This window comes from Aplosporella prunicola (assembly GCF_010093885.1).
Source record: "Aplosporella prunicola CBS 121167 unplaced genomic scaffold K452scaffold_2, whole genome shotgun sequence".
NCBI classification, from domain to species: Eukaryota; Fungi; Ascomycota; class Dothideomycetes; order Botryosphaeriales; family Aplosporellaceae; genus Aplosporella; species Aplosporella prunicola.
Window position 1 is genome coordinate 233,489 of NW_022983530.1, and position 11,112 is coordinate 244,600.

The 11,112-nt window shown below is 53.7% G+C and overlaps 3 protein-coding genes across 3 annotated transcripts; all 3 read right to left on the reverse strand.

Annotated features, from left to right (window-relative positions):
• Positions 1-898: 898 nt before the first annotated feature.
• Positions 899-1,525, reverse strand: K452DRAFT_314780 (uncharacterized protein; the record flags this gene model as incomplete). The annotated part of the gene is made up of 2 exons (XM_033543795.1): positions 899-1,001; positions 1,070-1,525. Coding segments are annotated over 2 exons (559 nt in total), but the record flags the coding sequence as incomplete, so codon positions are not given.
• A 5,039-nt stretch (positions 1,526-6,564) lies between these two features.
• On the reverse strand, positions 6,565-6,870 carry K452DRAFT_294082 (uncharacterized protein; the record flags this gene model as incomplete). The annotated part of the gene is made up of 2 exons (XM_033541656.1): positions 6,565-6,663; positions 6,721-6,870. 2 exons carry the CDS (start codon positions 6,868-6,870, stop codon positions 6,565-6,567), a joined length of 249 nt encoding a protein of 82 aa, XP_033402223.1.
• A 2,909-nt stretch (positions 6,871-9,779) lies between these two features.
• K452DRAFT_304476 (uncharacterized protein) lies at positions 9,780-10,431 on the reverse strand (the record flags this gene model as incomplete). The annotated part of the gene is made up of 4 exons (XM_033542824.1): positions 9,780-9,799; positions 9,870-10,218; positions 10,280-10,343; positions 10,385-10,431. The coding sequence occupies 4 exons, from the start codon at positions 10,429-10,431 to the stop codon at positions 9,780-9,782; spliced, it is 480 nt and encodes a 159-aa protein (XP_033402224.1).
• Between the last annotated feature and the right edge of the window lie 681 nt (positions 10,432-11,112).

The window sequence follows — 11,112 nt, forward strand, 5'->3', positions numbered from 1 at the left end:
GGGGGCGACGGACTTGTTGTTTGTCGTCTGCCCGCCTGCGCAGGAAGGCCGTGGATGCTGAAAGGGCGAGATAGGGCGAGACAAGACAAGGCCAGGTGGGCGTGTTTGGGCCTTGTGCTTTGCTCTTTGATTTTTGGTCTGCTGGACTGTTCTGGTCTGGCTGACTGGTTGATTGGCTGGGCGCAAATTGGTTGCAGCTGACGCGGTAAACATACCTACGCTCCGCCTTTACCACTGTCTCAACATGTCCTCCACCACTAACACTTCTTGCCATGACGACAATACCGCGATCGCCGCGGCATGAATAATTACGTATGACGACATTCGCATTAAGCGGTTGTTCGTACCAGAACAAAAGAACACGGACATAAAGTCTGCAAGTGCCCGCACCACAAACAGTGACAGAAAGAAAGAGTGTTGCAGTATACAGTTTACCACGGCGGTACCCAGAAGCTTCCTTTAAGCACAGTCATCGTCATTGCATCAGTAATTATTCATAGATACATTCCTATAAGTGAATATTTGCGTTGTGTATCGAGAGCAAACTCCTGAACCACTGTATTTTGGGCAGTAGGTGGACTTCAGTGACGACGTTTTCAGCGTGTATGCACAAGCCGGCGGCCTGGACATGGACAACATCAGCGAGCAGTGAAAGTGGTTTAGGAACTACAGCTTTCAACTATCTAAGTTTCAAAAGTCCGTCGTAAGTCTTTCCATTAAAAGCACAATCGACCGTTGCAAATGTGTTCCCTGAAAAGAAGTCCCCCAATTTAGACAGATTGGTCGAGTTTGGGTGCGCAAAGTAGGAGCATCCGTGAATGTTGGAAAGCCTCAGAACTCCATGATAGTGGTCGAGAGGATGGATCCTGAATACTGATTCCATACAGCAATTCTATACCTCACGAGATTGACATGCGAAGCTCCTAAAATATTGTCCCAAAAGACCGTTTGTGAGGTAAGGCCATTCGATCAAAGCACTATCCCCATGGCAGCCGGATGCACTTTAAAAAGTAAGTCAGTGAGCTCTCATTTTGGTTGTTGCAAATATGTGCAAGAGAGGATAGCTTACTTGAAGAAATGGCAGTACGCGCCGGGGTTGGCAACGGCATAGTGCAGTTCACCCACTATCCCTGGCTCAAGCTCGGTGCACTCATCGAAGGGTACAATGAACTTGAAGCATCCGTGAGCATTGTCAAGCTTGCTAGTCTCTTCACGGCAGACTTCGACCACAGCGCAGTACTTGTCGTGAGATTTGTGGGAGTCGGGGTCACCACAAGTGACATATGCGTACTCGTCCTTCTTGACAATGGCGTCAGATCGAGCCTTGGTCGTGGCCGGGAGTGTGTGGAGTGTGTAAGTAATGGTTGTCGTTTCGGAATAGTGAATGAAACTGGCGATAGCGGTAATGAGGGTCGTCGAACGAGCAGTGTCCCTGCATATGAAGCTCGACCACTTGTTTTTACCAAGACTACCCGTGTGGAAAGGCCAGTCGATCAGATTGCTATCTCCCTTGCAGCCATTATCACTTCATAGAGTCAGTGGGCTCTCCATTTGGATTTTTAGAGTGGGAAACATACTCATAAACCGTACAACGTGAACCGGGATAAGCAACGCCGTAGCTCATGCGATTATCCCAGTTGTGGGGCATGTCGATGCACGTGTCAAAATCAGAGACGATTATGTGACAGTCGTGAGCGTTGTCGATCTTGTTAGTCTGATCCTGGCAGAAGATAATGGTGGAGCAGGTATTGTCGTCACCCGCCCTACGGGGATCACAATCGCCACAAGTGATGACCGCGTCGAGGTAGTTGCTATCCTTCTTGGCAAGCTTGAGAGGGGAGGTAGGCACTGGAGGAGGCACCATCAAAGTGGAGATAGTTTGATACTGCTCGACTTGAGTGGGAGTTGTGCCATCGGCCCGCTTGCAACGGTAGCTCGACCAGCCGCGACCTTGACCGGTCGTGGGGAGAAGCCACTGGACCAAGGTGCTGGCGCCTTCACAATCGTCCTCCCTGCGAAAAGTAGGTCAGTTCTCTCATACTTGATGTATACCCAAAAGGAAACGGGACATACTCGTAGAAGTAGCAGTCGGCGCCGGGCCAGGCGACGCCGTAGTACATAAGGCCCTTCATAGGACTGGGAATACCAGAGCAGAGGTTCTCGAATCCGCCAACGTTGTAGTCGACGACGAATTGGTGGCAGTCATGGTTCTTGGTGTAGTCGAGATTGTCGGTCTCGTCCTTGCAGAGGATGAAGATAGCGCAGTGGTGCCAGTCCGGAATTTCCTGGCCGGGGGCAGTGCAAGTTGAAATTTTGTCCTGGGCAGAGACAACCAAAACCAGCTGAAGCAAGGCCAGTACCGCCAGAACAAGCACGTTGGGCTTGAACATCTTGACGATATTGAGGGTCGGGTGTCGATGCGCGCAATTGACGCGAAGGATTCGCGGAAGGCAGGAAGGTAGCGGTCGGTCAGCGGGCGCAGGGACGAGGAGGAAAAACAAAAGGCAGCGGGGGGTGGAAGGTACTTATATACGCGTCTTCAGGTAGCGACCGCTGGGTCCGAGCTTGTGACGTCGAGGGCGTGACTGCCTTTGCGTGTTTACGTGCTTACGGGTTACGTGGTTGGAAGCGGTGTGGTTACTGCCTTCTCGGTCGCTGCTGCTTTGGGAGTGAATGCTGGAGCGCGGCGGTTGCTTAACATTAGTTATGTCATGCTTGTTGGTAGGTTGGACCTTCACAAAAACTTAACGGTCAGTGTTATATTAGAGAAACTATTCTCCATCCTTCACTTTTATAGGTCTCGGATCGGTAAGGCGTCACTGACTATTAATAATGCTTCACAGAACCTTTTGCATTTGAAAACCCACGTCAGTGTAGGCAAAGGGCAAAAAGTGCTATAAAAAAACGCATTAGGTGTGACACCTCTTAGTTTGCGAAAAACTTATGTGAAAAGGGCAATATAAAGGAAGCGACCATGTCAACATTGTGATTGGCAAGAGACAGTTTGATAACTACGTTGGCAAATATTATAGCGCCGAAGTACGTGATAGGTGTAAATAGAGTATATGAATGAAGAATGGAAAAAGAAACAAAAAGAGACAAAAAAGAATTGACCCAAACAGGAATCAACTTGCAGTGGGATTTCCAAAAAGAGTAGGCAGCGGTTGAGGTGCAACACGCTCAAGGGTGCGTCACCCGATCAGCTCTGACCAGCGAACCAGTAAACCAGTAAGCCAGTAGAACGGGAGGATATGCTTTCAACGGCTGCTCTGCAAATCAAACAGAATCCCGGCCTTATATACTAATATTTATACTAAGTATTTCCAGGTAACCAGTCAAGACCCGCCATTTCTCATCAAAGGCCTTTCTTTCGTTGTCAAGTGTCGCAAGCATGTCAATTGAGTATTTCCTCGGTTCACCACATAGTAACCTCACTTTTATTGTCAAAAGGCACATACCAAACTTTCTAAACGTCAAGTATCGCAAACATCTCCCACAAGCCGTACCGCACTCAAAGAAACCCAAACCCCAAAGCGACGAGACTATCAAACCACCTCCCCCACAACATCAACACGAGCCATACAATCCCCTACCATCCCAAAAAAAGACGGCCTTAACCAAAGCGGCAAGTCCAAAAATAGCAAACGTTGGACGTCTGGGACTTGCATCGACGATTAGATAGCATCAAAAGAGGGTCCGGCTTCGAAGCGAAGTTTTCGCGAGATTTTAATGGGTCAGGGTCCGCGGGCGTGGGTACGAGGGGGAGGGAGGTGGAGTAGGGTGAGAAGACGAGAAGGCCCTCACAGGATTTGGAGGGCTTGGAAAGGGAGAGAGAGAGAAGTGGCGGGTCTGTGTCCGGTGTGACGGAAGGGAGGAGATGGAGGGACGGTTCTTGAGGGAGGCATGAGAATAGCAGTTTACCGCAATGGACGAGTGAGTACGGTCCTGCCTTGGCAGAATCCCAAGCTCTAGGTACGTCTGTCTTGTCCACCATCCGTGCTTCCAACAACCCACATACAAGACAACCACTAGACATGGGCCGGATCCAACCTCGATCCACACAGCAGAAGCCCTTACATAGCCCACGATCTCGGCCACGGCCTCTCTCGCCGACCTATCTACCACCGCCACGTCTCTCCGCAGCACCCAAGCCCACAACCACATTTCCCTACCTGCGCTTCGCCTCAGCAAAACCTTACCAGCCACGCAGCAGCACAGCGCGCGCGAAACCTGCGACCTTCACCCGCGTAGCCGTCGGACGCGGCCAAGGCCACGGCTGCACACGCGCCCAACTCACGTCCCGTACATATGTACGTACACACTCAGGCGTATGTGCCTCGATAAGCTAGCCGGCTAGCCCGCGCGTCTCGTCTCGAGTCTGAGACCCTTATTTTCGCGTGCATAGGGCTAGCGTGTGGCGCGCGGCCGGGCTTTGCTGCAGATAGTCTGCCGACATGTGCGTCGAGGTGGGGATTTGGCATACCACTGCGAGAACGTGCACCCACGCTGAAGTGAGGGGTACGCTAAGTATGTAGGCTAGCTCTGCGGACTAAAAGGGCTGGATCTTGATTGGGCGACCTTGGGAACGTGTTAGCGACTGCGGCCGTGGTCGGATGTTTTGGGGGAGATGACTAGTTGCGGGCCACGAGGTGGAGTGTCAGAAGACTGGTTGTGGTTTGCGATAGGAAGACGGTGTCGAGGGAAGGTGTCAGACAGGCTATCCATTGTCGAGGCGAAGAACTGTTTGTATTCATAGTGCTTGTTATACAAGTCAAAGCCACAACATTGACACACTGGCTGCGCGTGTTACCGACTTCCTTCGCTGTCGCGTGTATCACAAGTCGCAGCAAGAAGCCCCAAAATCACGCCTTGAAGGGCCTGTCCTTGTCCGAATCTTCATAGCATGTAGCAACCTACAGGCAATATGGGTACTCAGAACTGCTGAGCTCCATACGGGTAGCTGCTACGGCCTTGTAAGAAACCTCCATGATTCTTACCTCCCCGTCCGCCTCTGCCCCGCTCTCCTCCGCCTCTGTATCCGCGCTGTCCATAAGCTCCACATTGTGACGGATATGCGTTTCCGGAGCCTTTGTTTTGGGGGCAGATGCGATAGAGGTGGAGAAGGAGACGGGAGAGCCTTAAAGACTGTAAGCGCGGCGGTGTCCCGTCGTGGTGTTGTTGGTGATGACGGGTGGAGGTCCTGACGGGAGGTAGAGCGCAAGGCGGCATGATGAAATTTGCCAAGCCGCTAGGCGGTCAGCAAAGTACTGCCGGCAAATGGGTACTTTCCCGCGGCGCAGTTCCAACCCTGGACTTCCATCATTCTTCAGTCACCAACCTCAATGATGATGGCGTTCCTGTGAGCGTCGTTTCTTCTTTCATCTCAACCCGCTGAAGTGCTTGAAGCTGGTACACGTTTCGTCTCACAGCTGTTTTCCTGACGGTATGCAACCCAAATACAGCGGCCTTTATCTTATCTGACCATCCCTGTAGACCACACCGGAATTGGCTCATATCAGGATCAATAAGCTATTTAAAGTCGAGTATAAGCAAGCTATTGAAGATGCTACCTGAAATAGGGCATCAGTGTAATGCACTGGACCCCATCCTATGAAATGCTAGAACGAGTGACCAGGCATAACAAGTAAGTGCTAAATTATTTGAAATCATTGACGCCATCGGTCAGGGATGTGCAACGGCTGTACAGGGTCCAACATCATTGTCATCCTGATGGCCCTAGTTTGTTTGGGAAAAGCGTATATGTAACCCGAGACATCATCCTAACACTCTTCATTCTGGAACCATTCTGAAGTACAGTAAGTGGCTGTGAACATTCATCCAGCTATCTCATTAGAGAGTCGTTGTCTTCCCCAGCACAATTTCTTCCTTTTGGATGCAGGTTTCTTGCAGAATTCTACGGAACGTATCAAGCTACGATACCAGAGACGCAGTCGGCACGGCTACAAATGCCCTGAGCTCGGTTGCACCAAATCACATGTTCCGGCGGTCGCTCCGATCGGTTCACAACGTCACTCCTAGTCTGGAAGGCGCTTTTCTCCCGTATAGATCGAACACGGATTGCGGATATGACGCTCTCTGTAGTGCTACATCTTTGAATCTCATTTGTTAACTACCTCCAGCCACTAGCATTCTGTGCAAACATGATCCGGATTATGGGGAAGATCAGGTCACTATGCGAGGTCAACCCTCTAGCAAACAGATGGAGAAAAAAGGAAAGGCGCTCGGCCACTCGGCTCCAGAATCCAAGCTACTCGATCAAGAGAAAGAAGATATAGGCAACTTTTGCAAACAGCGTAACTCCAGCATCACCCAGAAAGAAGAGCAACCCTGCGCCTGGAAATGCCACACATGCGGCCAAAGCAAACTTTTGGACCGATCCATGCGCCCCCGGAAGCCCGTCAAACTCCAGATTACAGAAGTCAGGCGATTGTCGCACCAATGGGTGCAAGAACATGCGCAGAAGATACAGTCATCTAGAAAAGCACTACTAGTCAGAAACCAGCACTTGACAAATGCAGAGTACAACCTACTCAGACGCTGGTCTCAGTTCACGGGAGTACCGCACTGAGGGCAGCACTTTCCAGGAATGACCCAGACAGTCTCTCCCTTGGCAAGACAAGCTGGGCACTTCCTACCGGGAACCTTTTGGGAAGGATCAGCAACCGCAGCGTCATCAGTTGCAAAATCAAAGCCACTTACCGGAAGCATCACCATGGGAACGCTGCCTCCTCTCTCCGGCTCGGCGTGAGCGTACTCTTCTCCGGGCATGAGCGGTGGCAGCTGCTCGATCCCAAGGCGCTCCAAGATCTCCTGGCGGCGGACGTTGTTGGTGAAGTTGTTGAGAGACATGGTGGGTGTAGGGTTGCTGGTGGAAGCACTGGCGGTGGTGGTAGTGTTGGTGGAGGAGCTCGCCTGAGTGCTGCTGGTGTCTGCGGTAGGCTTAGGTTTCTCGGAAGGAGCCACGGTATGAACTTGAGAAGTTTATGTTGAAGTTGAAGAGATGATGATCTGACTGATAGAGATGAAGCCATAGAGGACAACCGACGATACTTATACTTCGACCACGGGAGTATCACCGCCTCAATTCTTTGTGAGAACACAAGAAGCTCAACCGTGCACATCACGCTCCACAAACTAACTCATTGAGATGTGTGCTCACATCCACAAGCATCTCAGATGTTTTTTCCACACGGCATCATGATGCATGGGTCGGGCCGTCGTTGCACATTGAGTCCAGATACTTGGAAGCCAATAACCGCAGTCGTATCCGACCAGGGCGTCCGTTCCTGGGGAACATGTGTAGCTCGGAGCAGTTGCAACACCCGAGCAGCTGCCGCGGATTCTTGCATTGGGCTGCTTGGTCATTTTCTTTTGGTCGACGCCTTCGCGTGGTCTGGGTCTTCAAGGAGCTCAACGGAGTAGGTCCGCGAAGCCAATGACAAATTTGGACCCACTGCATGTCAAGAGCCTCCCGCCCAAGCAACAGGGAAAAGGCTGACAGAGAGATTGGAGAGCGCTAGCAAGGATGCAGGGGCCAGGGACGGCCCATCTACACCAGATTTTGCTTTTAGCTCGTCTGTCGTGATCCCAGAACCTAAGCGTCGGGAGATGGCGTCCCTCGACGTCCCTAATGAGCTACTCTCAACGGCACCCGCATATAATCGAGGGCAATTGCAGGGCATACATCCAATTCATATCACCTGACCAGGCCCAAGGCCATTTCCGCGACGGCGACGCGCAGGCAGGACGCTGAAGGTGCTTTGGCACGATGTACTCGAGTACTGGTCACATTCTGATTACGGCACTAGTGACGTACCCACCAGATCCGTTTGTTTTAGGTTCACCTTCGCCTTCCAGCAGTCGTGCCCCCAGGGGCGCTACTTTAGCCCAGCGGCCGGCTCGATTTCCGGGCAAGGTGTGGTTTATATGAGCTATCGCATGTTGGTCAACGAGGCTGTGGTTGCGCGGATCAGCGCCACACACAAAATAATAACTCGGTTCGCTTGCGCTACGCACATCCGAGCCGTGACGGACTACATACCTCTTCCTTTTACTCTCTCACGAGGACGACTTTGGCTCTCGAAGACGTCTGCGAGCAGCAGCACACGGCTGACGCGGAGCGGACCTCGGGTTGCCGGAAACAGCACCGACCTGCAAAGCAATATTAGAGGGCGACGCATCCAAGAGCCACGGATTCATCATGGTTGTCGACGTGATACCTGAACACAACGGCGAGCCATCCTTGCACCGGCCTACATGTCGCAGGACACCGCCGCTTCGTCCCGGAGGGAGGGCGTCTCTCTCGAGGGCGGCCGTTCGGCTGGGAGGGCCCGTCGTTCCACCTTGACCGACCAACAGAGAGTGGCCGTCTGCGATATCGGCAAATGCAAAACACAGAAGCAAAAAGTAGATACCAGGCCCCGCGTGGTACAAGGTCCTGTCCCGTTGAAAAGGATGCAGCGGAAGCGGCGTTGACGCCCGGCCACGCAATCGCCCGCAGGTCGAGGCTCGAGGATGGGTCGAATAGGCGCCGGCAGACAGATCTCACCGCTCTTACTTAACCCAGCGTCTTGTACGCCAACTGTGGCTGCGCGTGGGCTTTGTATGTAACGGCGTCTAGAGCAAGCAGCAGCAAAGCAAGCATTTCGGAAATCCCTGGCCGTTGGAAACGAAACACAGCCGCCCACCCCCAGTCGCCTCGGCCGGCCGTGAGACCCGCCACGCGGCGCTGCCGCCACGATCCCGCAACGGACGTGCATAAAGATCTGCTTTTTTTTCCCCCTCCGCCCTGGCCCTATCTCCCTCCCCGGGCGGGCCGTTTTACGAACCAGGGAGGTGAGGCGATTGGGGAAGCGCGGAAGAGCGCCGGCGCGCGTGGCCCGTCGCCGCCGGCACATCAATCACGTCGTGGGTAAGCATGAGGCCCGCTTTTGTCAGTCGCGCCCTGCGACCCGGAACCCGGCGCAAGACGTTAGGTACGAGCCCTACTACCATCAACACCGTCATCATCATCAATGTCTCGCGCGCTCAACAAGGGAGATGAACGGAAGGGGAATGGCCAAGGGAAGGAACGGACCCGACGGGGAAGCGGTGGCGCGGAACCGGTCCAACTCGACCAAACAGTTCCCTCAGTCGCCTTTCCGGATCTTAGACGCCTTTGAGGCCGGTGTGTGGCCGGGGTGCGGACCTGGGCGACGGGCCCTCGCGTACGACAGCGACAGCGACCAGCGAGGCACAAGCGACGGCTGCCGCTCCATGTCGCACAACTACTATCAGGCATGCCTGGCCTGTGGTGGCCCGGTTACGTCCCTCCTTCGGAGCGTTTACCGGCGGCCGCAACATATCGCTTCGCAATTCGCTCGTAGCTCGTCATCTCGCGACGCTTCTTGTGGACGACCGGAGATCGCTGCCCGCTCTGGGTCGCTCGCTGGCTACGCAAGATCGATAGCGCCATGAGCGACTTGCTGCTTTGGGCGCTTGCTGCTCGGATGCTTGCCGTCGAACTGCCTAAGGACCCTGGATTCTTTCTCTTTCTTTCTTTTCTTTTCTTTTTATTTCTCAATCTCTTGTTTATTTGTTCGTGATGATGATAATGATGCTAATGATGATGTTGGTGATGATGATCATGAACGTCGGTTTTGTTGTTGTCTGCTTTTTCTCCTCACCGCATCCTCGACCTCTCTATGCCGCACATACTAACCAACTAGACCAGCACGCAAGCAAGAAAGCAAACAAGCAAGCACGCACGCCAACGATAGCTAACCCACCCATTCAATCTCTAGCCATTCACAGCCGCCCAAACAGCACAGCGAAAAAATAAAAAAAGAAGAAAAACAACAACCCCTCACCTCCCTTCCCCCCGAAAAAGGAACACCCACACCGCAACATGTGGCCGGCGCCGCCACCGCAATCCAGCGCAGCAGTAGCAGCAGCAACAACAGTAGCAGCAGGAGCAGCCCATGGTCTCACACGCCCGCCGCCCCGGGAGCCCTGCGTAGCCTCGCATCCGGCAGCCCAATTCCCACGCTCGGGTGCCACCCGAACTCCACAATTGCACTCGCACAGCACGCCCGGCGCCTGTTGCCTACTCACCGCCTGCGGCTTACCGCTCGTCTGTCGACGGTGGGAGAGGCGGTCGAGAGAGGGAGAGAGAGGGAGAGGGAGAGGCAGACGTGCTTGCTGGAGGCGGTGCTGGTGCTGTTGCGTGCGTGCGTAGTTACTGCTGCTGCTGCTGCTGCTACTGCATCTACCCTCTTACCCGTCTGGACGGACGGGCATAGCCGCGCTCACGGCTCACGGCTCGTTGTGCTGGTGGGAGGGTGCTGGTAGGGCAGCAGGTAAGCACAGGCACACACAGACACACATAGCCACACACAAGGCACAGGCACAGGAACACACAGGCACAGTCATAGACAGTCAGTCAGGGTAGGAGGTAAGGAAGGCGTCATAACGGCGGCGTCATAACAATATCACAGGCCCCGGCCGTCTTAGGAGGCGCCTCCGCTTCCGATTCCGATTCCGCATTTGCTCTTTGCCTTGCCCTTTCCTTCCCTTTGCTTTCCTTTCCTTTGCTTTCCTTTTTCTTTCCAGAGCCCTTTATGTCACGCGACCGCCGCCGCTGTTGCTGTTGTTGTTATTAGGTACTGCTGTTGCTGCGAAGGCAATGCACTCACTCACTCACTCACTCACTCACTCACTCGCCGTAACGGCGCAAACAAACCCCAAGACACCCCGTTCCGTAGTTACTTGACAAACATAGACCCCTAAAACAAGCAAGCAAGCAAGCAAGCAAGCAAGCAAACAGCCCCAAAGCGCACCACTCCCCCAAACAGCCCACTGCAACCATCCACGCACGCACGCACTTAACCCATCATCATTACCCTCCCCTTACGCTTCCCTTACCAATCCCTACCCCAACCCCAAACCCACCCACCCCGCACAGCGCACCGTGCAACGCCAGGCCGTCGCTGTCGCCACCCTTCCGCCGCAACGGGCGGAAACAGACAGACAGGCAAGCGGGCGGCCTGATCCGGCGTTCGCGGCGCGGGTGCGTGCAGCTAGGTGATGCTGGTGGCGAAAGGGGAGGAGAGG